This window comes from Podarcis filfolensis (genome assembly GCF_964270895.1).
Source record: "Podarcis filfolensis genome assembly, chromosome: 7".
Lineage (NCBI taxonomy): Eukaryota > Metazoa > Chordata > Lepidosauria > Squamata > Lacertidae > Podarcis > Podarcis filfolensis.
In genome coordinates this window covers 75,845,806-75,872,651 of record NC_139603.1, presented here as the reverse complement: position 1 = coordinate 75,872,651, position 26,846 = coordinate 75,845,806, and the positions used below count along the sequence as shown (strand labels likewise).

Sequence of the window (26,846 nt, the reverse complement as noted above, 5' to 3'; positions counted from 1 at the left end):
CTCACTGTGCTACAGTTCCCCAGTGTGTTTGGGGTTTTTTTTTGCAGGGAGGGGATGCTCTAAATGTATGGTGTGGGTGTGGCCTGAGTATAGGATCGTGCTGTTCAGGTACTTTTGGTTCCCTCTACAGGGAGGGTCTGCTATAAAGCAGTCTTTGCATTTTTTAGTCTGGGCTGTTGATAAGTTGAGGACATTTTACCACAAAAAAAAGGCTTTGAGCAATTCTACCAAAGGTCATCCCGTGAAACTATTCCAGTGGAATCCGGCTAGCTATGCATTGTTACCTCTGGATAAGAGACCCTCCCTTGAATTTGCTGCTGCTGCTGCTGTTGCTACTGGTGGTCAAACTCATTAAACTTGCCTAGCCAGCTTATGCTTTTAAAAGCCGGCCTCTGTGGGGGGTGGTAAGCGATGACACTTTTTTCCACGGAGTCATTTCAGGGAAAGGTTGTGTGTGGTGTGGGTCTGGGGAGAGAGAGTGAATCAATCCTGGAAGCAGCTCCTTTGTTTGAAAGACATCTTCCCATTGAACCATTGTCCTTCGGGGACAGCTGGCACCCTGAGTTCATCTGCACCGGACCAGTCTCAAACGCAAACGATACACTGGACAAAACAAGACAAGCCAGACTCAGGGTGGCCGCATCTCACACCAGGAGAGGGAAAGCTTTCGGAGACCACCAGAAAGAGAAAATAGGGCTGATCAGCCTTTTGTTCAACCCATGGATAAGAAAAGCAAACTGGTAAGACACACATATGTCTTTTGCCTTGTTCTGTTTTTCGTTTAATTGCTACACCATGAATATGCGATGCTGGGGGGGAAAGGGATATTGTCTGTTTTACTGCTTTGTAGCTGCACTCTTATTACACCCCTACTTTGGGATTTACTTTTGAGGAAATGTTTGGTGCTTGCAAGCAGACCTCTGCATAGGCAGAAATGGCTTTGGGCTAAGAGGCAAGGCAGGAAGCATTTACAATTGTGGGGATTGCTTATTGCATCACGAATATGTGGAGAATTTAAGGCAAGCCACATCTAATTGTAATATAGTATTAAGAGCAGTAGTCAGAAAAGCATTCCATGTTGGATACAGTGAATGTCGCAAGCCTAAGTAGGCTTACTAGGGACAGAGTCCAAACTATTGGAGAGAAATTAATCTTTTCCGAGTTTATTGTGACTTTTAGATTTATATCACTGGCTTCGAAACAACTTTTTTGCAGAGCACAAAGAATTTGTTGGCATTGTTCTGGAGTAAAATTGCTTTAAAGGTGGTCGGCCTATATCTGCTATGTCTGATGTTGGAGGGTTTAATTTGTGCAAGTGCTGGGTCTGTGATCCCTTGTAGTTAAGCTTATTTTATCAGAGAAATGTGCACAGACTTCCTTCCCAAAGTGATAATGCCTTCAAACAGCAGTTAAGCCTCTTTCCTGCTGCTTGCAAAATAGGAGCTGCTGTTTAGAGCACCATGATGATAAAAAATACCTTACACATCATTGTATGTATTTCCTAATGAGATATTTTATGGAGATGATATCTTGGGCTGGCTAACTTTGTAAAAACGAGACCCAATCCTACCATAATATTGTGCTTCTCAGATTCTCCCTACGTGGGTACCTATGTGAAAAAACTTTAGAATAATGATTCCTGCATTTCCTAGCAATCAAACTGTCAACATTTGCTTCTGTCCTTAAATTGCGGTTTCTCGCCAACACACTGCTTAAGTAATTAGCAGTGGTGATGTGTGTCCCCTCCTTTCATTACAGGAGAAGGCCAAGGATAGCTTCAAAAGCTATTTATCAGCAAAACCTGAGAAGCTGATAAAGCCAGTGGTGGGAAATAGAAAAAGAAAGAATTTTTTTAAAAGTGTAGAAAAGAGGTTAAAAGATCAAGATAGAAAAATAAGATTAAAAAAACAAAGAACTTCTGATTCTTCATCGGTCCACTATTTACAAAAAAATAAAATGACTTCATCCAATCCATTGGAACAGCCAACAAAGGCACTTCCTATACACAAACATGATCTCCACTCCTCAAATCCAGATATCATTATTTCCATTTTTTCCACGCAAAAAGTCTACGAGAGGTTTCCAATCTTTAACAAACGTTAACTGTGACTTTTCTCTGATTTAAACATGTTGATTTTTCCATTTCGGTGAAGTCGCTGCAGAGTTCTTAACCACCCATTTTCATGGCCCATCACTGGGTGTAGCGCCGGCCCACCCATGAGGCGAGTTGAGGCAGCTGCCTCAGGGGGCAGATCTGGGCCTGAGGAGCACGCTGCTCACTGCCGCCGCCGCCTCCTTTGCTGTGGGCGGTGGCAGCGGTGGCATGGCTTTGGCAGGGCAAGCTTGTGGCGATGGAGAAGGGGGCAGGAGGCAGCAGCAAGGCATTTTGCCTCCAGCAGCACAACTTCCAGGAGCTGCCCCTGTCTGGGTGGGTACCTCACTGGTAAGCTGTGCTGACATAGTGTCTACTACTCCCTTGTTATTTTCCATCATAGGAAAATTCCTTATGAAGGGGAACTCCAAATTGCTTCTTGCTAAGGGACTGGTTTGCTCTGTTAACCAGTTCTTAAATAATGCCTTTTCCGTTGTTCTCTTGGAGCCCTTGTCCCGAAAGAAGCAATGCAGCACTTCGGTTAAAAGCTATGAATCATATCCAGGAAACTCCTAGTTACCCTCAGAAGTAGATTGTGTTTCACAATAAACATGAGTTTGATCTGCAATGAGTAATTTTTTTAAAACTCCCAACTCTAGGGGTGCTGTTATGTTTTTTACTGGATGGATTTTTGGGGGTGTGGTGTGGGTGTGAGGACTTTACCTGATTATTTCTTTCCGCAGCAGCTAAATAATAAGTGACCTAATTTGTCATGACTTTTTGCTACCAGATATAACCACATGGCATGGGAGAGAAGGAAATCCTGAGCACAAAACAGCAATTATACTCAGAGTAGACCCGTTAAAATTAACAGGCACCTCTACATTAGGTAGATTAGTCTCAGCAAGTCTAACTTAGTTCTTAGTGGAACTGGGTCTTTAAAATATTTATTACTCTCGTAAAGGAATCGTACAGTATGAGTGATTCTTCGCATGTTAATTTTTTTAGGAATTCAATGGGACTTGTTCCCAAAATGGCATGCAGTCTTTCAGCTCGGAAGACTGCTGTTATACCAGAGCTTGGGTGTGCAAGAATTGCTGCTTCCCGTGCTGCTCTAGCAGCTATGTGAAAGCGAAATAGCCACAGTTTCCAGTGTAGGCTGAAAAGGGCAACTGTGTGTTTCCATCCACCGATCACAATGGCACTTGCTGAGGGTGCCTAGGAAGCACTAGTCAATACAGTGGTACCTCGGGTTACATACGCTTCAGGTTACATACGCTTCAGGTTACAGACGCCGCTAACCCAGAAATAGTGCTTCAGGTTAAGAACTTTGCTTCAGGATCTCCCGTACCTGAAGATGACTGGGGATTGAGCCTGGGACCTTCTGCATGCAAAGCAGGTGCTTTACCACTGAGCTAAGAGCCTATGTTTGCACCTACTGACATACCCCAGCATGGGCTCTATACATATTTTAACTTCAAAGCATTTGAATCACCTTATTTCCTTCAAGGGACGTGGGTGGCGCTGTGGGTTAAACCACGGAGCCTAGGACCTGCCGATCAGAAGGTCGGCGGTTCGAATCCCCGCAACAGGGTGAGCTCCCATTGCTCAGTCCCAGCTCCTGCCAACCTAGCAGTTTGAAAGCACGTCAAAGTACAAGTAGATAAATAGGTACTGCTCTGGCAGGAAGGTAAACGGCGTTTCCATGCGCTGCTCTGGTTCGCCAGAAGCGGCTTAGTCATGCTGGCCACATGGCCTGGAAGCTGTACGGCTGCTCCCTCGGCCAATAAAGTGAGATGAGCACCACAACCCCAGAGTCGGTCACGACTGGACCTAATGGTCAGGGGTCCCTTTACCGTTTTTATTTCCTTCAGAGAACTCTGGGCACTGTAGTTTAAGGGTTGCTGGGTACTGTAGCTGTGCAACAGGTAAACTACAGTAGCCAGAGTTCTTTGAGGAACAGAATCTGATTTGAATGTGTTCTAAAGGTACAGTGCACACAAAGTCGAACAACTACAGTCATCTCTGACAGCAGTGCAAGCCTCACTGTGGTTCAAATACATCCACTCGCATGGAAGGGAGAGAGGGATGGGAGCCATATGGGCAAGGAGGAAAGCGCATTACAAGCACATGGGCATAGGAGAAAATATGGACCCAGCTTAGTAACTCAGAGGGAAGCAGCAGTGTATGAAGAAAAGGGGGGGGGTCAAGTGGTTGTGTGGGTGCTTTTGGCCTAGTTAGGCTCCCCACTTTCTCCAGTTCAAGTGTGCTTCTAACGCCTAATTAGCCCAGCCTCCCAGCACATCCCTAAAAATGTCAGAACAACATAACAATGTAGACTTCAAACAAAGGTTAGTTCTGTTTCAGCACCATGCAACCAAGTAAAACGACAGGTAGGATTGTTCTTTACAATACAAAACACTGGAACGTGCAGAAAACTTTAATAAAAGCAATGAGCAATAATCCAAAAAAGGGGGAAACTGGGAGGTGACAAGGCCGTAGGAACAATCTGAAGCTGACAATTGTTATACAGCGTCAGGTTACAGACGCTTCAGGTTACAGACTCTGCTAACCCAGAAATCGTACCTCGGGTTAAGAACTTTGCTTCAGGATGAGAACAGAAATCGTGCGGCAGCAGTGGGAGACCCCATTAGCTAAAGTGGTGCTTCAGGTTAAGAACAGTTTCAGGTTAAGAATGGACCTCCGGAATGAATTAAGTACTTAACCCGAGGTACCACTGTAAAGTGAAAATGCAAAAAAGAAGAAGCAAGTATTTACTTCAAAAGAAGATGTATTCTTCTCTTGGCTTGGCCAACTGGAATATAACACAGTTTACTCATTGCAAATGGATAGCTGCGCTCGTTTACCCAGTGAGTCCCTCACCAGGTGAGCAAATTACTTAGTCCTTTGACCTGTTAGTCCTGTTTTATAAGCAAAACCCACACATTATTTTTTTGAATTTTAAAGGCCAAACCACCCAAATGGCAAGGCTGAGCCACCTCACAGCTATGTATGAGATCATCGGTTACCTAACTTATCCCCGAAAAGTGAAAAGGGGGTGATATTAACTGGGTGACATCACGGCACTTGAGCATATGACTAGTTCCACCAATGTGTGTCTTGGAGAGTAGGGGAGAGGTTTCTTAACCTACCTGCCTATTAAGTCATCTGTAGGTAGGTGAGCTTGGAGGGGAATGCACAGGTGAAGTGCACAGGTGTCGTTTTAACACTAGGGGGACTTACAAGCATCCTTAAATAGCACAACAATTCTGCCTCCAGACTGTCATTATTTTGCAGGAGTGCATAGAGGAAATTTGGGTTTGCGCCATTAAAAATCTGTCGACATGGTGCAACCATGTTTATTTATTGACATATAGCAACAAATACAAATAAACCATACTGGAAAATTAAATTACTGGAAAATTAAATTACATTAGAAGCGCAGGACATCTAGTACCATAGGTACACACAAGAATAACTCAAGAAAGCCGTATTTCCGAAGATGGTACAGATAGTGAGTGTTGTGCATCTGAATGCAAAACAGGAAATAAAGTCATATAAACATTCTGGGATTTCCATCCCTCTTCAGACCTGCAGCTTATGGTTTTGGGGCCTTGTTTTCTGCATTAGCCAAACCCCACAAGTTTTTGAACCATAAAGAAAGGTGTACATTTTGTAGTGCTTTCCATTGTTGAGCTATGGAAACTCTGGCTGCAGCCAACACTCTGCCGGAAGTTCTTTAGAAGGAGAAACTTGCATTTGATCATCCCACATGTTCAGCAAAGGAGAGACTTGATTTGATTATATTTCCGGATAGAAATCAGACCAAAATGATGAAACCAGGGGACATTCCCACCATAAGTGGAAAAAAAGTCCCTCTCCTCTCACAACCTGGCCAACAATCCTGTGCTGTTGTACAGCGCAACAAATTTTATACTATTCCAGGACTGTCAGCTTATCCTAATAAATTGGGTACTATGCTATGTGTTGCTGTTCTTTGATGTGAGTGGCTATGCAATGGATCAACACAGCTGCATTTCTTGGACTCTCTGTGGAGGGTTGTAGCTATGGGGGGCTGTCACAAAAAATTGCCTATACTGTACTTCAAAGCTGACCACAACACCAGTGGTCACACAGCTGGGTAGCCTTGAGGTAGCTTCCTCGATGTAAAGGCAAGCTTCAGAGAATCCTGTAACAAAGGACCATCCGCACTATACATTTAAAACAGTACCATGCCACTTTAAACAGTTGTCTCCCCCCCCCCCCCCAGTTAAGGTGAGCTGTTAGGAGACCACTATTCTCTTTCCAGAGAACTCTGGGAATTGTAGCTCTGGGAGGGGAATCTGGATTGCCTAATAAATCTCCGCACTCTTGACAAACTCTCCTGCCAACCTAGCAGTTCGAAAGCACGTCAAAGTGCAAGCAGATAAATAGGTACCACTCAGGCAGGAAGGTAAACAGTGTTTCCATGCACTGCTCTGGTTCTCCAGAAGCAGCTTAGTCATGCTGGCCACATGACCTGGAAGCTGTATGCCGGTTCCCTCGGCCAATAAAGTGAGATGAGTGCCGCAACCCCAGAGTCGGCCACGACTGGACCTAATGGTCAGGGGTCCTTTTACCTTTGCCTTTACTCTTGACAAACTACAGATCCCAGGAATCTTTAGGGAAGCCATGAGTGCTTAAAGGGGGATGATGTGGCAGATTGGGGCAGATGGGGCCTTGGTGTTCTAGACTGAAAGGAACCAAAAGCCTCCCATGCTAGAGAGAGCAATGCTGTAACCACCCAGTAACAGTAGGCCAAAGAGAAGCAGTTGGCATTCGTCTTTTTCCTAGAACCATCGAATTCTAGAGTTGGAAGGTACCCTGGCGATCATCTAGTCCAACCCCCAGCATTGCAGGAATATGCTGGCGTTCCATACGAAGATCAGACCTGCAACCTTGGCTCCAACCAGCTGAGCTATCCTGTTTCAGTAGACAAAGGAGGAGTGAAGGAATGAATTTTATTATTTCGGTCACAGACCAGTTCCAGCCCACATACAATATCAAGGACGTCATAAAACACAATAGGGATACATTTGAATTTGCAATTAGGTATAACATGGACAATACAGATATAGCAACAGTTAAAAATATATATAAATTAAAACTTAGTCACTAACATATAACCTAAAATTGTCATTTAAGGCCTTAATCATTACAATAGCACAGCTTGTTCCCTAAGTTTTACGGAAATCACATAGAATTTGGCTACCCTTAATGTAATCTCAGGATCCTTGAAGGAGGAGTGAAGTCAAACTGTTGGAAGGTTACGGCGCCTGCTGTGGCTGTCGAGACTGATACAGGAGAGAGATGTTTCGTTGCAGCTGGGGCAAATGAAGGCATCTGGTTGTGCTGCTGCACATGCGCTCTTGGCAGCTCCTGGGATTCTTTGATCCTGAGCTAGACTGATGGGCTGACTTTGTTTAAGGTAGAATCCAATGGTTCTCAGCCATAAAGCCCAGTAGTGAAGTAGCCCTAGGCGGCACTGTGGTTCATTAGGACAGCATCCAAGATGGCGTAGGTATGGGTGGCTCCAAGCTCAACTTCCAGGGTTGGTCTCCAAGGATAAGGTGCCTGTGAAAGCTGCACACAGTCGAGACAGTACAGTGCTGTAGCCAATTGGAATGGTTTTTTTTTAAGGAAAAGTAGAGGGGGTTGTAAAAGATGCAAAGGAGCTGAAAGCTGTCCATGCCCCAATTTTGGACCTGGTTTTGAAATTCCCAAACTGGTGTTCCTGAGGAATGGTGTGCAGGAGAGTTCAAAGAGGAGGAATTGTTGTTGTTGTTGTTGTTTAGTCGTGTCTGACTCTTTGTGACCCCATGGACCAGAGCACGCCAGGCACTCCTGTCTTCCACTGCCTCCCACAGTTTGGTCAAACTCATGCAGGTAGCTTCGAAGACACTATCCAACCATCTTGTCCTCTGTCGTCTCCTTCTCCTTGTGCCCTTAGTCTTTCCCAACATCAGGGTCTTTTCCAGGGAGTCTTCTCTTCTCATGAGGTGGCCAAAGTATTGGAGCCTCAGCTTCAGGATCTGTCCTTCCAGTGAGCACTCAGGGCTGATTTCCTTCAGAATGGATAGGTTTGATCTTCTTGCAGTCCATGGGACTCTCAAGAGTCTCCTCCAGCACCATAATTCAAAAGCATCAATTCTTCGGCGATCAGCCTTCTTTATGGTCCAGCTCTCACTTCCATACATCACTAAGGAGGAATTAATCTGAGTTATTTATATCTCTCCTTTCAGGATACCAATCCTTTTAAGGCAGGCTGAGTAACTTCAAAATGCATTCTTTAAAGCCACGGGGAAAAAAATAGTTTCCACATATATAAAAAGGAGTTTTGTATCCTCCCCACGGAACAGTTGGTGACCCCATGTGTGCCAGGAGCCAGTCCAGCTGGGCTTGGCATCTCTGCCCTCTTGCCTCTGAATACCAGTTGCTGGAAGTCACAAGAAAGGAGAGTGCTGTTGCACTCAGGTCCTGCTTGCAGACTTCCCAAAAGCAGGGTGTAGCTAGGAGTGGGTTAGAAGCCCATCCGCCTGTGCACTCGGACAGATGGGCCAAAGGAGGTGGAGGAAGAAAGGAAGGTGGAGCAGAGCAGATCTGACCCCGATGGCCACAATGGCAGAGCAGGAAAGGCATCAAGAAGCAGACTGGTTCATGGTCCCTCCCGGCTTTGGGTTCAAGGGAGCCTAGATATGCTTCTGCCCAGGGGCATCTGACTGTGAGAACAGGAAGCTGGACTAGTTGGGTCTCTGGCTTGCCCCAGCAGGTCTCTCTTGATGTTTTCAGTACTGGGATATTTCCCACAGGGCAGCTGGGGGATGGGTGTAAATCAGGGGTTGGCAAGGTTTACCTCTCCTGGGCTGGTGCACTCCAGAGGAGATCCCTTCGTGGGCTGGATCGTGAGTGCATGTGAACACGCACGGCTGCGATTTCTGGCGTCTGTGTCTGCGCAGACACGATTTTCGCCATCTGAGCATGCACAGACGCGATTTCCGGCACCGTGGAAGCGAGTCCCCATGCCACGCTGCACCGGTTTAGCACAGTGCACAGGTACTTGCTGAGTGGGCAGCTCGTGGTTTGAGGGCGGCTCGTGGTGCAGTTAAACGGCCCCCATGGGCTGCTTGTGGCCCACAGGCCTTAGGTTGCCTACCCCTGGTGTAAATGGACGTCTGGAGTAGGCTCAGAGGTGTTCTTCACCTGCCTCCCCCTTTCTATTTATGTGAACATCTGAGCAATAAAGGAATAGAACAGGAGGAATCTCCCGATCTCTCTTATGGGCAAGATGCAGATGTTCTGCGCTGGTGTTAGGTTGTGTAGTGAACCCACTTCTCCTCCTCCTGCTGCAGCATCATGAAGATATCTGCTATACCAGCCTCTCCAACTTGTTGCCTTCTAGATGTTGTTGAACTGCAACTCCCATCAGCCTCAGCCAGCATGGCCAATGCTTAGGGATGATGGGGATTGTAATTTGCAACATCTAGAGCAGCGGTTCTCAACCTGTGGGTCCCCAGATGTTGTTGGACTACAACTCCCATCAGCCCTGAGCTCTGGCCTTGCTAGCTAGGGGTGATGGGAGTTGTAGTTCAACAACATCTGGGGACCCACAGGTTGAGAAAGGCTGATCTAGAGGGTGTCGTGATTTGGGAAGGCTGTGCTAACCGGTGGAAGAAGGGAGGTGGCTTTTATTGAAGAGGAAGTGAAGCGTAGAATGGGTTCTGACAGCATCACGCAGGAACTGGGTCGCCAGCTTCCTCCCCATTCTGTTCTGCTCTTGCACTAATTTTGCCATTTGAACTGGGGAAATTCCAGGCGTATGGCAAGCCTACTTCATCACTACTGAACTTCCGTGCTAAGTCTCCCTGTTTCCGCTAACGTCCTCATCTGACTTGCACCTTTTTTATTTTTTATTTTTTAAATGATATTTATTCAAAATTTCATCAATACATAAACAAAAACAAGAAAAACAGAAAAATACAGCAAAAAAATAAAACAAAAAGAAAAAACCAAAAAAGAAAGAAGAAAAATACAAATCTCAGGTTACAACTTTTCATTTGCTTATTTCTTGAACCTCCTCACACCTCCCTTTTTGTATTCTAGTTTAATTCATTATTCCAGCAAATTCTTCCCATGTTTCTCAATTTTAATTTAAATGATTAATCTTCACAATCTATCTTATTTATTAATTCAACATAACCTTTCCATCTTTTAATATAATCTGTTATTCAATTTACCTTAATCTCTTTAACCTTATCTTATCTTAAAAATCTTAAAATTTCAAAGTTTACATCATATTCATTCATATCTCCTTAAATCATTTCTGCTAAAGCCAATTTAGTTCCTTTCCAGCATATTCCCTGATATTTCATTAATGTTGCACTAATTCCAAAATTAACAAAAGAATTTCCCTTGATATCTCCAATTTTTATCCAACATCCCTTCTTCCTGGTTTCGGGTCATGTCAGTCCTTTCTGTCCATTACTGACTTGCACCTTTTTTAAATGCACAGGAGGAAATAGTGGCAGCCCTGCGCCGGAACTGGTTCTGCCATAGGCCTTGCTTGTGGGTTGCATGATGCTGTCTTTCTGGGGCATCTTTTGGCCTCTTAGCATTGGATGTCTGCCTAGTTGCTGGAGCAGGTCAGGAGAAACAGGATTGTATGAAGCACAATGGCTAACAGCTGCAAGTGCATGTGATCGCGAACCAGCTGAATGAGGAATTGAGAGAGGATGACATCACCCAGGTTCTTTTGCCATCCTGCGTGCCCCAGCCCAACCTCCTCTGATGTCTACGCTGGTGGAAGTAATGACATCATGAAGATAATGCTTGTTTATCCAAGAGAAGCAGTAATATTCGAGCTGTTGCCGCCAGATGGTTTTTCTTTCTTTCTGCTTTGTCCACTGCCTTTGATCCTGGAAGGAAGAGCGAGCCGTGAGAGTTTGGTGCCAATAGGAGTGTTCAGAACTTACCAACAAAGGTGTCTGTGCTCTCCATTGCATGCCTGGTGGGAGCTGGCCTCTGTTAGGGGGTTGTGGTTAGTGGGGGCACCGTTTAGAGCCAGCGGGGCAGGGAACCAGTAGCCCACAAGTTGTATGCAGCCCATGCTGCCTCCCTATCCAGCCAGCAAGCATCTCTAGGTGCTATCACCTCCCCCCTCTAGAATCACCCCCATGCTGCAAAAAGGCTTAAGTAAAAACTCCTAATAGAAAACCATTTTTGGACCCTAAGTGTTGTGTGGTATCTGTATATTTCCCTTACAGAAACCACTGTTCCTAGAGCTCCCCAAGGAAGAGAATAGGGGTCTCCCAAGAACTCTAAGCAATGGGATGCGGGTGGCGCTGTGGTCTAAACCACAGAGCCTAGGACTTGCCGATCAGAAGGTCGGCAGTTCAAATCCCCCCGATGGGGTGAGCTCCCGTTGCTCTGTCCCAGCTCCTGCCCACCTAGCAGTTCGAAAGCACGTCAAAGTGCAAGTAGATAAATAGGTACTGCTCTGGCGGGAAGGTAAACGGTGTTTCCGTGTGCTGCTCTGGTTTGCCAGAAATGGCTTAGTCATGCTGGCCACATGACCCGGAAGCTGTACACCGGCTCCCTTGGCCAATAAAGCGAGTTGAGTGCCATAACCCCAGACTCATCCGCGACTGGGCCTAACGGTCAGGGGTCCCTTTACCGTTAAGAACTCTATTCACTCTTAGCAAACCACAGTTTGCAAGGTCCGTTGGGGAAAGCCATCACTGTTAAAGTGGTGCTTTAAATGCCTGGTGCAGATGGGCTTGGAACACTATCTGCTGATGTGGAGGAAAGCGACACGTGTTTGTTTACGCCAGCGTTCCCCGACCCGTTCCATAACTCTGCTGGCTGGGGCTGATGGAAGTTGTAGTCTAAAACATCTGGAGGACACCAGCATGGGGAAGGCTCAGTTGTGCCAAGAAACAGCCATCTGTGTGGGGGCAGAATCGGGTGAGAGATTTCGGATTTTCCCCCAGGAAAACTGAAGTTTTTAAAACGCTTTGCTTTTTTTAATTTGTGAAATAAAAAAAGGTTGAAGGAGCTGCATATGTTTAGCTTGGAAAAGAGGAAACTGAGCGGAGATAGGAGAGCCATCTTCAAATATCTTAAGGGCTGTCACATGGAAGATGGAGCATGCTTGTTTTCTCCTGCTCTGGAGGGTAGGACTTATGGCAATGGCTTCAAGTTAGAAGAAAGGAGGTTCTTACCCAACATCAGGAAGAACTTTATGACAGCAAGAGCTGCTCAACAGTGGAATGGTCTCTCTTTGGAGGTTGTGGATTCTCCTTCCTTGGAGGTTTTTAAGCAGAGGTTGGATGGCCATCTGCCATGGATGCTTTAGTTGAGAAACCTGCATTGCAGGGGGTTGGAATAGATGACCCTTGGGGTCCCTTCCAACTCTACGATTCTATGAAACAGTACAGTCTCTTTAATTATTCTTGCACCCTATTGACATACTGTTCTAGATTTCTCTTTCAATTTCTCAGTTCCTCCTATGACAATAGACAGGTTTGATATGGCGCAACTGCTCTATTGTGTGTCTTTAAAAAGAAGCACATTTGGTTCCCAAAACCAGCCAACGGTAGAATACCAGGTCAATTATGTAAAGAAACAGTTACATTTGTTTTGTTTTGCTTATATATATATATATATATACATATATATATATATATATATATATGTCTGCTTAACTGGGCAGCAAATCTTGGGCTGTGAACATTTAAAGCACCTCCCCAACCCCACCCCCCCAAAAAAAGAATTCTGGGAACTGTAGTTTATTGAGAATTGTAGCTCTGTGGTTAGTAAACTGCAGTTCCCATGATTATTTGGAGGTGACAATGTTCTTTAAATGTATGGTTTGTACACAGCATTAAAATCAATTGTTTCAGTGACCAAATGGCTCAGCTCTTAAACGAGGACCGAAAAGGTGTCACTTTTGTTTCTTTTTATTTAATAGAATAACATCTGCAGGCACCCTGCCATTCTTCATCTTGGCAGTATGCAATTATAAGAAGCTCTGGTGTCCTTGGATGTAAATTCTGGGGACTTGCTGGGATACAGTAAAAACCACACAGCTTGTCTCTTAGTTACTTCCATGTGTGCACCATCTCTTCTTCGGGATATGAAAGATTCTCTGTTACAAATTATTTTAAAAACCAAATAAGGAAACATTATCTATTGTTTTTGCCAACAATGTTTCAGTTATTTTTCTTTCTTGGGAAAAACAAAAAGTATTGTTCTAACCAGCAAGAGGCATGCTCTTCTAAGCTTTGCAGTAATTGGGGAAAAAACAAACCCCACATATATAACACAAAGATAATCTGAGTCATGGTGACTGTGATGTTTGTAAAGAGCAATCCTTCTGCTTTAGGGATGGGCATAGCTGTCAACTTACAGATTTGAAAATAAGGAACCAGCAGCCTCGAAACTAAGGGATCAGCAACCAAAATAAGGGATTTTCCAGGCACAGGTATGTTCAACTTCTGAGCCCCTCTGAGCCAAAGGCAGAAAGCCCAGCCAGCAGCCAAATGAAGCCTCATCAATAAGGGACAGCAGCGGGACATGGCGCTGGGATAAGGGACTGTCCCGCCAAATAAGGGACACTTGACAGCTATGGGGATAGGCCAGGGGAATTCAGTTCAGTTTGTGCCGTGAAGGTGAACCTATCCAATTCTTAGTTTCTGAAATTACATCTGAACCGAAACACAGCCATCCTTTGAAATTTTGTTTAATAGTCGGCCCCTCTTTAATGGGAACTAAATTTTGGATGTGGAGGAGAGGTTAGGGATTTCTTAATAGAACTCTTAGCACATTTACCAAGTTAGAAGTTCTAGGATTCTTAGATACAGGTGAGGGGTGAACGTAACAGGTGTTTATTTATATCCCACCATGGAACCTGATTTTGTGTACCTGGGACTTCAGTTGATCTTCCACATCCAAGTACTGAACAAGTCCAGATGTGTTTAGCTTCAGCAACATGGTAGCCTCACATGCCTTCAGATCATGCCATAGTATAAAACCAATGCACACTTGTAGATAAGCCTCTGAGAGTCATTCAGGTTCTTCCAGAGAGTCTGCGTGTCCCAGAAGAAAGGAAGCTTTGGATAGGGGATTGCTGTGTCCGTGTCAGGCCTAGGGAATGTGAAGCCCTTCGATGACAACTCCCATCATCCTCTATCACTGGCCATGGTGGGTGGGGCTGGGGTTGATGGAAGCTGGAGTCCATCAGCTCCTTGGAGGACTGCAGGTTTTCCAACCAAGGTCTATGCCAGGGTTTCCAGCTGTTGTTGGACTACAACTCCCATCATCCCTAGCTAGCAGGACCAGTGGTTAGAGATGATGGGAACTGTAGTCCAAAACAGCTGGAGATTCAAGTTTAGGAAACCCTAGTATGTGCTAAGGAAGGACCACCAGGTTCAGGGCCATTCTTTACGAAGAGACTTGTTTTAATAGACCAACTAAACCATCAATAAGAGAATAGCAAATTAAACTTTGTGAATATATATGGCGAGATTAATGACAGGACTAAGAGGACAATTAGATCAAAAATTAATAAAAGAATGGGATTGTGTAAAAGAGTATATGAAAAAAACATTGTTCTGGGGTTAACATATCGATATGCAAGGAGTGGTGCTTGCAGGGTTAAGAGAAGGAAGAAATGGATACAAGAGACGTAAAGGAAAATTAAGGCTGAGAACACAACAACCAAGATAAAAATGAAAGATTGAAGTCACACATAGATGGAGGGGAGTCAAGATTGTATGTATTTCTTTTACATTATATCTTTTAAGAACAAGGACTATGTGAAGAATTGAAAGGAATTTTAGGTTGTCACAGTTGTACTGTGATTAATCTTTTTTTAAGGTATTTGCTTTTGTTATGTTTTGTTTTTTTGTTTCGCAATAAAGAAAAAAAATCAGCAGATGATAACACAGAAGTGCGGTGCGGTAAGCAATCTGCATCAACACTGTTTGTGAGATGTTTAGACAAAGGGCGATTTATTGCATCCAAAACCAGTGCTAGTTCTTAGCACACTTTTTAATGTAACTTTCACTCCCCTCCTTCAAAACAAAGTTTCAGTTTTATCCCCTCCTTCAAGTTTCTTATTGTGGTAGAAGTGGCACAAAATTACAGATTTCCCCATGACCTTGAGCGAGGTTTCTGGCGGTTGTGGGGCTCTTTAGGAATGAGCTCCCTAGCAGTGGCCCACTTCAGTTTGCTTCTGAAGCTGCTACATGTGCAACCTTTCATCAGATGTTGCAGAAATTATAGGGGGAAAGGGAGTTTTGTGTTCACAGTTACGCAACAGCTGCAGCAGACTGTATGGAGAATCCAGGGCCAGCAAGTTCAATACAAGAAGAGTTGTTGGTCCCGTCACCCGAAGCGTTGCACTGATAGCGGCTCAAAGGCACACAGCAAAAATCTTCATCTTGTGGAATGGTAGGGCTGGCACTGTTTTGGGGTGAGGGCAAAGCCACACTTCCATTGGTCCCTTGTTTTCTTCTGCTTGTTCTGTGATTTGCCAAAATCCCTACTGGCATTGGTGCTAGCTATTTGTGATAAAATAGACACCTGACACAGGACTTGAAGATGTATCTTTACTTGTCAGGTTGGCAACAGTTGATGACAACGATGACAATACTAATAATATATTATTTATATACCCAGCCACTCTTGTTGGCAGCTTCCAACAAAAAAATACAGTGGTACCTTGGATTACATATGCTTTAGGTTACAGACTCGGCTCACCTAGAAATATTACCTCCGGTTAAGAACTTTGCTTCAGGATGAGAACAGAAATCGCACGGCAGCAGCGCGGCGGCAGCAGGAGGCCCCATTAGCTAAAGTGGTGCTTCAGGTTAAGAACAGTTTCAGGTTAAGAACAGACCTCCAGAACGAATTAAGTTCTTAACCCGAGGTACCACTGTAGTAAAAACACAATACAGCATCATACACTAGAAACTTCCCTGAACAGGGCTGCCTTCAGATGTCTTTTAACAACAAGTATTATTCATATGTGTGTGTGTGTGTGTGTGTGTGTGTGTGTGTGAATACAATGCGTTTCTTTCTTTTGAGCCCAAGAGAGGGTTTAATCCATTTTGTTTTCAAAACTCCTTCATAGCATTGCCCGAGTTATTAATCCATAGCTTGCTTCTCCTTACAAACTCCTCCGGACAGCATCTGCTTAAGTCACCACACTTCCATGTTCTCAGTCAAAGAATAAACTAACAGAATAACCAACCAACTGCCAACTGCCATACCCTTTCCCCAGTACCCTTTATTCTTTGTGAAATTATTTGCAATGCAAATGCAAATACTAATACTAACAATCTCATGCTCTACCCACTAAGCCAGGGGTAGGCAACCTAAGGTCTGTGGACCGGATGCGGCCCAATTGCCTTCTAAAACCGGCCCATGGATGGTCCAGGAATCAGCAAGTTTTTACATGAGTAGAATGTGTCCTTTTATTTAAAATGCATCTCTGGGTTATTTGTGGGGCATAGGATTTCGTTCATTCCCCCCCCCCCAAAAAAAATATAGTCTGGTCCACCACATGGTCTGAGGGACGGTGGACCGGCCCATGGCTGAAAAAGGTTGCTGACCCCTGCCCTAAGCTCTCCCACAACCTCTGTTAGGTTTGGTTTCATTTTGGAGGAGAGATTACTGGAGACTTGGGGCCTTTCTGCAGTACTTGGGGTTTTTATTGTTAAATAAGCAAGTCAAGTGTAGGTGGAAGCAAACTACATAGCACTTTTGCAGACCAGCAAATCCATAGCCGCACTTCAGATCCTACAGAAAGGCAACCCAAGAGCTGGAAGACAGCTTCTCTCCCCCCCCCCCTCTATCCCTGCCTCTTACTCAAATTGCACTTTTCACAAATATATTTCTTGACCAGCGTTCTCCAATTTGGTGCCGTCCAGATGTTTTAAAGTGAAACTTCGACCATCCAAGCCAGCATGGCTAATGATTGGGTATGATGGCCATTGTCCAAAATATCTGGAGGGCGCCAGTGGGCAGGGGGAGAAGGTCAGTGCGGATGGCAGGAAACATTTATTATAGAGCACAGATGATGTCGATAAATACAATAAAATATACATTCTTACTGATTATTCAACGAAACAAGAGCTTCCATTTAAACAATGTTGGCCAATTCATCATCTATGCGAAATGACAACAAACGAGAAAGTTTTGGATTGCTATGAATGATTTGGAAAGTGAAATCATTCCCTGCTTCCAGTAAAGGGCCAGTTCATTAGTAATGCAACCCCCTACAGTAAAAGTCTGCTTACATAAGAATTAGCACTAGTCGGACTCGTGTTTAATGAATTCCTTCTGTATTGCTGAGATGTCTTCAGCTGTATCCTCACTGGGGCCTTCTAAAGCACAAATCATGCTATTCCGCACCTTTGAGGAGAGCAAGGGTACTTTCACACCAGGCATTTGGAACTGCTGCGCTTGTTTCACTCGCCATGTTTGCACACCATACAATTAAAGCACACGGCTTCGCCCTAATGAATCCCGAGAACTGTAAAGATAAAGGTAAAGGGACCCCTGACCGTTAGGTCCAGTCGCAGACGACTCTGGGGTTGCGGCGCTCATCTTGCTTTATTGGCCAAGGGAGCCGGCATACAGCTTCCGGGTCATGTGGCCAGCATGACTAAGCCACTTCTGGCGAACCAGAGCAGCGCCGTTTACCTTCCCGCTGGAGCGGTACCTATTTATCTACTTGCACTTTGATGTGCTTTCAAACTGCTAGGTTGGCAGGAGCTGGGACTGAGCAATGGGAGCTCACCCCGTTGCGGGGATTCGAACCGCCAACCTTCTGATCAGCAAGCCCTAGGCTCTGTAGATGACACCTAATAGAGGTACAACCCAAGAACACGTAACAAACTACAGTTCACTACTTTGGGTGAAGTCATGTTCTTTAAACATTTGCTGTGGATGCGACCCAAGATTAAGGAGAAGGATGAAGTCTCATTGCCGCCACCACCACAGTTACCAGAATTTTTGCAGTGGAAGCCAGGACTGTTAAAGTATAATAAATGCACTCTAAATGTATGGTATGGATGTGACCTCAGCGAGGCCTTCCAGAGTGGTTTAATTCTGAATTCTGAAAATTGTGGGAGAAATAGGGTTCTCCAAACAACTCCCAGCACCCTTAACAAACCCCAGTTTCTAGGATTCTTTGGGGAGGAAGCCATGATTGTTTATAAATGTATGATACTGCATTAAATGGATAATGTGGTTGGGATCCTTAAGCAAGAGCGGTTGAGCAATGGACTCAGTTGCTCGCTGGGGTCTTTTTTGCAAGCAGAGGCTGAACAACCATCTCTCGGAAAAGCTTTAACTCCAGGACTCTGGAAGCAGGCAGGGAATTGGAAGAAATGACCTACAATGCACCTTCCAGCACTTTGATTCTAATCTGGTTTTCTGAATCCTGAAATCATAATACTGCGAGGTAAGAGGGCAGTTGATGCACCATTTAGGGGTAGTTCCCTTCCCCATTGTGGTTTCAGGCCATGGGTAGGCAAACTAAGGTCTGGGGGCTGGATCCGACCCAATCACCTTCTAAATCCAGTCCATGGACGGTCTGGGAATCAGCATGTTTTTACATGAGTAGAATGTGTCCTTTTATTTAAAATGCATCTCTGGGTTATTTGTGGGGCATAGGAATTCATTCACCACCACCCCCAATTTAGTCCGGCCCCCCACAAGGTCTGAGGGACAGTGGACCGGCCCCCTATTGAAAAAGTTTGCTGACCCCTGTTTCAGGCCATGTGCTGTTATAGATCCTGAAACTGCTATCCAAGTCCAAAGAGGTATCAAATGCTCTTTAAATCACACAAATGCATCAAATGGTGGCATCTTATCTAAAAGCAGCCCTTGGAAAACTAGCCTCAACCATTTCCACCGCCACCTTCACAGCTGGATATAAGTGAGAGCATTTTTGTTTTACTTCAGGGAGGAAAGAAGACCGTGCTTTCGGATGCAGATTTTTTTCAGCTTAATTTATGCTTTAGAATTAGCAGAAACAAGAAGGCCACTGCAGAAGAAGATGCACAGCAAATTTTAGGCACTATAAAAACCTAAGAAGGCTAGGTCAGGGCTGAGCATTGCTGAAGAGCACACACTTGCATTTAAAAGGTCCTAAATTCAATCCCTGGCATCTGAGACCCTGGAGATGAGCTGCCGGCCAGAGTTGACAGTACAGTACTGAGATAAATGGGCTAGTGGCCCAAGTTGGTATAAGCCAGCATCTATATATTGCTAGGACTAGGAGCCCACCCTTTGAGCATTATGCCCTGGCCTGGGTCAATGTTGCCTTTTTCTCAGGTGGGGGAAGCAAAATGAGAAGTTGTTTATTCGTCAATTTATGAATCACCTTTTACATGTCTAGCATATAATCTTGCTCAAAGTGAATCTTGGCACTGTATTTGTGTTGACACGGGCTGCCTACATACTGTGGATTCAAAGTACAGTCATACCTCGGGTTACAGACGCTTCAGGTTGCATTTTTTTTGGGTTATGGACGTGCCGAAAGCCAGAAGTACTGGAACGGGTTACTTCCAGGTTTTGGCGGTCGCGCATGCGCAGAAGCGCTGAATCACCAGTTTGCAACCCGCGCATGCGCAGATGCGGCGCTGCAGGTTGCGAACGCTGCAGGTTGCGAACGTGCCTCCCGCACGGATCACGTTCGCAACCCGAGCGTCCACTGTACATGCCTCCCCACCCCCAAGAACCCTGACAACTGTAGTTTGTTAAGGGTGCTGGGAATTGTAGCTCTGTAGGGAGAAGCTACAGTTCCCAGGATTCTTCAAGCTCTCTCACTCTCTCTCTCTGCATGTGCTTTAAGTGTATGGTGTTTATGCCGCTATGGGTCCTGTGGTGGGTGAACAGCAACTGGGGCAGTTATGCCCACCCCAAAGGAGGTCCTTTCCTTCCTGCAATGGACACATGACTGCCCTCAAGGGATTGTAGCTTTTGTGATTGGATAGACCTTAGCAGGCCACTCCACTTCTATTTAGGAGTCCGTTCTCGCCTATGAAACATCAAGAGCCACATTGTTTAACATGAGAGCTCCTGCAAACGGGTCATCTGAAAGTAAACAGCGTTTTCTGCCAACGTGCCGTTTAGGATCAGCTTGCCAAAGAGAATGGGTCTCCCTGTTTTCAGTTCATTCCCATATAAGAGCACAGCAGAGAACAGCTATCAGCTGTCCCTGCTTCAAATTTCTTCTTGCGAACAAATGCACCTTATAGCAAATTCCCACTTTCTTCGTGCTAGTCATAGCGATCTACCTCACAGGGTTCTTGTTGGGATGACTCAGAATACACGCAGAGAGCTTTCAGTTTGTTAAATGCAACAGCCAGGTGGACAGGTGGTCTTTTGTAAAGCCAGTCCGACCGTAAAATTGAGATGCTTTCACTTAGCTGGCAGATTTTGCAATACCGTCTGAGCGGGGGCGAAGAACCCGAGGGCCACATTCATTTCTGGGAAATCTCCTAGGGGCCACATTTCACTGACGGATGGGGTCAGAGGCAAAAGTGGGCGGAGCCATGATTGTAAGCTTTGTGCAGGTACAGTAATAGGCTAATCTCTATATGCACTCACACATTCTTCCCCATCCACTTCCCAGACAAGCCAGAGGCATTGTCATAATTCATGGAGCCATTCCAGCCAGTGAGTGATGTGACTTGAGGAGTGTCCTAAGGGCCAAACAGAGAGGCTTGGGGGCCATATTTGGCCCCTAGGCCTGAAGTTTGCTCAACCCTGCATAGAAAGGAGCAACAAATTGTCAATTCACCATGGTAGCACCTGAGGAGGATTTCTGATATCACAGACCCTCCAAGTGCCCCTGCTTTGCCAGAGACAGCCCTGGATTTACAGAAGCCGTCCTGGTTCCCGGTTTGATCCCAGAATGTCCCACTTTCACTTAGGATGACCTTATTTCCGTCAGAGAAATGTGGGAGGGTGTGGAGTTGTGCTACTCCTGAGCCAAGGAAGATGACTGAAGGCAGTCCTGTACAGTGGTACCTCGGGTTAAGAACTTAATTCGTTCCGGAGGTCCATTCTTAACCTGAAACTGTTCTTAACCTGAAGCACCACTTTAGCTAATGGGGCCTCCTGCTGCTGCCGCGCGATTTCTGTTCTCATCCTGAGGTAAAGTTCTTAACCCGAGGTACTATTTCTGGGTTAGCGGAGTCTGTAACCTGAAGCATCTGTAACCTGAAGCATCTGTAACCCGAGGCACCACTGTATAGGGAAGGGTTTTTAAAAAATGTTTTGTTGTGTTTTTATATCATAGAATTTTAGAATTAAGGGGCACTGAGGATTGAACCTGCAACCTTGGCACCACACTCTAAACAACTGAGCATATTAGAAGCTGTCCAGAGTGGCTGGGTCAACCCAATCAGATAGGTAGGGTATAAATAATAATATGATGATGATGATTAAACAGGATGCCCCTATTTTCAGTGGCGAAATGTTGGAGGGTGTGATATCAAACGGCTTGGACCACCTATAGCCAGTCTCTTTCCCTGGCAAGCCAATTGACACCAGTTGTTCTGTGTGATTTGACGGCAAGGGTGAATATTTTTCAAAATGGCTCCCTTCTGTCCTAAAACATAGACATACACAGTGTGAAAGCGATATAAAGCAGGCTTGGGATTCTTGTTGCCCTCCATCATCTGATCACTGTTGGGTTCCTAACTCCCTTCAGCCACAGTGTCTTGAGGGCACAGGTTCCTCATCCTGGGTACAGAGGCTCTTCTACAATGTGAGAAAACGGTTTATGCCTTGCTGAGCCTCTGCACAGCCTCATGCTGCTTTAACTACTGGTATATGTGTTTTTAGGCCGTGCCATCCAGTATAAGCAAATACGAATGGTTTAGAATAAACTGGGCATCTCTTTGTAGAACGCAACGTATCATTTGAGCGAGAAATCTTGGCCTCTGCTGAATTGTAATTGCTCTGCCACATAAACCACAGGGCAAAGGCACAGCTGCACAATGTGGATTTGTGTGTGTATAAAATATATACGTATACACTAAGAGCTGCCTGGGGAAGGAGGGGAAATGACTTGTCAAGCAGGAGCAGCTTCTGTTAATTGCCGTTTGGAAGAAGCCAGCAGATGGCTTCTGCTAGTGCCTGCTCTGAAAGTCACAGGCGTCTTGAGTTTGGCAGGGTTGCACGAGTGTGTTCGGTTCCGGGTTGGAGGTAGTGGCGAGTCTTTGAAATATCATGGGCTACCAGGCATCCGGTTAATGAAGCTGCATGGTGTGATCTTGACCTGGGCTCGTTGCAATCATTATCAAAGCTCCCTTTGACTTTGGTGATCCAGACTCGGTGCCTGCCTATGCATTGCAGAAGCTGCAATTGACTTCCATTGAAAGCACACAAGCCGATTGTACCGCGTTCACTAGCACAAGCTCCACGCCTGATAATTATTATTAAATAATCTGGGAAAGTAGCCTTTCCTCCACCCCTCCCTGCAGGCTCGACAATCACAGGTCTGTCCCTTCTTAAGTGTGGTTGTTGGTAAACAGTTTAGTGAAAGATGTTTTCATCAGGCCGGGAAGAAAAAGCTGCCACTACTTTGGTAAATTTGCCTGAGCAAATAAATTTCGTAACTGACAGTTTGGGCAGCAACTGCGTCCTCAGTGATGATCAGCTTTCTGCATAGGATTGCTTATCAAAGGCAGGTTTTCTTTCTTTCTTTAAGAATGAATAGCAGCGTTTTGAAAGCATGGGATGCTCTCTCACAAAATCCATTTCTTTTAATACACGGTTGTGTGCGGCATTGCGATTCAGATCCATGTTGGTAGGCAGGCCACATAGCTATAGAATATCTGCTGGGGAGAGTTGTTCAGTTTGCCATTTGTCAGGGTTGAGATGTGCAACAAGACTCCATTCACAAATACTTCCCACAAAGAATCTGGTGTGCTGTGTAGTTTCTCAGGGGTGCTGAAAGTTGTTAGTAGACTCCTATTGACTATCACACCAACTTGCTTACTGTAGCTCTCCTAACAACTCACTGCACCATTAACAAACTATGCTTGCCAGGGAAGTTTTTAATGGTTGATGTCTTACTGTGTTTTTAATATTTTTTTGGGAGCTGTCTGGAGTGGCTGGGGCAACCCAAGATCGGATGGGTGACATTATTATTATTATTATTACTGTTAAAGTGGTGTAGTACTGCAAATATTTATTTGATTTGATTATTTCATCTATTAAATTTATATACCACTCTTCATTTGAGGATCACAGGGTGGTTCACAATATGAAAAATACATACAGTGGTACCTCAGGTTAAGTACTTAATTCATTCCGGAGGTCCATATTTAACCTGAAACTGTTCTTAACCTGAAGCACCACTTTAGCTAATGGGGCCTCCCGCTGCTGCTGTGCCGCCGGAGCCCGATTTCTGTTCTCATCCTGAAGCAAAGTTCTTAACCTGAAGCACTATTTCTGGGTTAGCGGAGTCTGTAACCTGAAGTGTATGTAACCTGAAGCGTATGTAACCTGAGGTACCACTGTACTACAAACTACAAACAACAAGCAAAATTAACAATAGCCCTGCCCCAGTTTAAAAGGCCATAGATTGTTTAATCAGCCAAAAGCCTGAGAGAAGAGGAATGTTTCTCCCTGGCACCTAGATAGATGCAATGAACCAGGCAGAGGGCCTTCTCGGTAGTGGCGCCCGCCCTGTGGAACACCCTCTCATCAGATGTCAAGGAAATAAACAACTATGTGACTTTTAGAAGACATCTGAAGGCAGCCCTGTTTAGGGAAGTTTTTAATGTTTGAAGTTTTGTTCTGTTGGAAGCCGCACTGAGTGGCTGGGGAAACCCAGCCAAATGGGCAGAGTATAAATAATAAATTATTATTATTATTATTATTTATTATTATTTATTGTGAATGAAGGTGCCAGGCAAGCCTCCCTGGAGAGAGCAATCTACAAATGGGGAGCCACAACAGAAAAGGCTAGTTCTCCTGCTGTCACCCTCTCATGAAGGGGGCACACGAAGAAGACCCTCAGACGATCATCACAGGTTCTGGGTTGGTTCATATGGAGAGAGGCGGTCTTTGAGGTTTTGTGGTCTTCAGCAATTTAGGATAGATGCTAGAGACAAGCACACATTTTTCTTTGTTAATTGTTAGATTGACCTCTAATGAAGGTCAAGGTGGTAAACATGGTTCTCCTCCTCACAACCCAGCGAGAGGTTGAGTTGAGAGAGCTTCGTGGCTGAGCAGGGGCTTGAACCAGGTCTACCAGGTTCTAGTCCACCATTACCTCACCAACCAGTGCACACCTTGCTCGTGTATTGCAGGTACCAAGGTAGATTTGATAACACATTGTAGGAAATGTCTCGTGTGGAGAACAGTACAGTGGTACCTCGGGTTACAGACGCTTCAGGTTACAGACTCCGCTAACCCAGAAATAGTACCTCGGGTTAAGAACTTTGCTTCAGGATGAGAACAGAAATCGTGTGGCGGCAGCGAGGGGCCCCATTAGCTAAAGTGGTACCTCAGGTTAAGAACAGTTTCAGGTTAAGAACGGACCTCCAGAACAAATTAAGTTCTTAACCCGAGGTACCACTGTATGTGTTTGTAGTGTGGCTTTTAGCAAAAAGAATAAACACCTCTTGGCTTTAAATCAAGTGTAGATAAGCTCTTGTAAACACATGACAGTAGCCGACATTTAGCAAGGAGTCTTCAGCAATATGTAACAGGGGAAGCAACGATGACCTTTTGATATGAGAATTTGGGAAATTCTTGTAACACTCCATGTTCATTTGCTGGAGCAGTGGCGTAGCGTGGGGGGTGCAGGGGGGCCGGCCGCACCGGCTACAACATCTGGGGGGGGCGCTCGCACTCGCAGCCAGTGGCGTAGCGTGGGTTGTCAGAACCCGGGGCAAGGCAAGTAATTTGCACCCCTAACCCGTGGATTTGCGCCCCCTAACCCGTGGATTTGCGCCCCCTAACCCTAACCCCCAGATGTTGCGCCCGGTGCGGCCGGCCCCCCCTGCAGCCCCCACGCTACGCCACTGCTCGCAGCTCTCTAGTGGAAGAGACTCGAGTGCTAAAATCCACGGGTTAGGGGGCGCAAATTACTTGCCGTGCCCCGGGTGCTGACAACCCACGCTACGCCACTGCGCTGGAGGGTATGAGAAAGTTGTAGGTGTTACAAGAAAGGAGATTCCGACTAAACATACAGAAAAACTTTACAATTGGGAGATTGCAGACTCTCCTTCCTTGGAGGCTTTTAAGCAGAGGTCAGATGGCCACCTGTCATGGATTCTTCAGCTGAGATTCCTGCATTGCAGGGGGTTGGTCTAGATGACCCTGGGGGTCCCTTCGACTCTACAATTCTACAGATAAAAAGTGCATGAGAGTGCAATCCAATGCACAATATCTTCAACGGGGCTTACTCCAAGACTCACCTCTGAGAAAACATGCGTTTGGGTTGCACTGTGGGCAAACTTTAAAAAACGTTTGTTGTATTGTAATTATATTATTAAAGTCGTAGCGCAAGAGGTTTTTCTCCCTGCAGTTTGGCCAGGATAGACACACACACATACACACACATTTGGTCTCTCTCTCTCAACCCATATATTAGTGAGAAGAATAAAATGAATATGGGCTTATTGAGTACAGTAACATAAGAAATCCGTGCGTTGCCAGAAGAGGCCACATGAAAGAGAGAGAGAGAGAGAGAGAGAGAGAGAGAGAGAGAGAGAGAGAGAGAGAGAGAGAGAGAGACTGTGTGTGTGTTTGGGGAGCGAGGGGGGGTGGGGAATCGAGAAGGAGGATGACTTGAGCTCCTTGCACTGGAGAGCTGCGATTTGTGCGTGGAACATGATGAAATCTCCCCCTGGACAAATCACATCGAGGCTGTCAGCCTCTCCAGGTGGGATTAGCTGCAGCTAATAGACTGAGCAAACAGAGTCCTGCGCTCAGTTTTAAAGAAAAAGAGAACCCACTGTGGAGGCTTTTCAAGAATCCTCTTGAGCATGGCTAAGAAAAACGGTCTCCAGTTACATCAGGTAGGAGCGGGTTTTCTTTAAGGAGGAGTAAAGCGATGTCTCTCTCTCGAGGGTGCTGGTGGGGGGAGACCTTGCGCGAAAAGAAAACGCACTCAGGGAAGTCCGAGATGGTTAATATTCTGAAGTTTCAGACTCGGTCAGCTTGCTTTTCCAGCAGTTAGGAATTGTGGGCAAAGGGGAATATGTTGAAACCGCTGGTTTATTCTATTTTAATTGTAAATGTCTTTAAAAAAACCAAAAAACAGATCGGCTCCTGGGTGGTTTATTAACTCCAGCTCTCTCTCTCTCGCCTTGTTCCCAGGTAATATCCTTCTTCACTTTTGCTCTTGGGGTGAACGTGTGCATTGGATTTACGGCCAATAGAGTCCGGAGATCTGGCGAAGGGGAAGAGTTCCCATTTCCAGGTACAATGATGATTTAATTTGCCCGTTTTGCAACGCCTTGATGTCTCGGGGTGGAGGAGCAAATGGCTCCAAAATGTAGTTTTCCTGTGCCCCCCCACTCCCGTTCTGGATTATAGCAAAGGTTATGTGAAAAAGCCTGAGTCTGTTGACATTCTTGCTTATAGGTAACCTATTTACTTCTCTCTCTGCGTGTGTGACATAAAGAGAGAGAGAGAATGAGACCATATTTAATTATGGTCTGGGGTGATATAGGGT

The 26,846-nt window shown here is 45.3% G+C and overlaps 1 protein-coding gene across 6 annotated transcripts in view; it reads left to right on the top strand.

Moving 5' to 3' along the window:
• The first annotated feature begins 259 nt into the window (after window positions 1–259).
• ENPP2 (ectonucleotide pyrophosphatase/phosphodiesterase 2) overlaps window positions 260–26,846 on the top strand; it is an 88,835-nt gene continuing 62,248 nt past the window's right edge. The window contains exons 1-2 of one of the 6 annotated variants that reach the window (XM_083621957.1): window positions 260–740; window positions 26,489–26,591. In XM_083621957.1, coding sequence (XP_083478083.1) covers window positions 720–740; window positions 26,489–26,591 — 124 coding nt within the window. In that variant the 5' untranslated portion in view covers window positions 260–719. Of the gene's footprint in view, window positions 741–25,786; window positions 26,188–26,488; window positions 26,592–26,846 lie in introns of those variants that run through there. The other 5 variants (XM_083621954.1, XM_083621955.1, XM_083621953.1 and 2 more) reach the window with 5 other exon arrangements.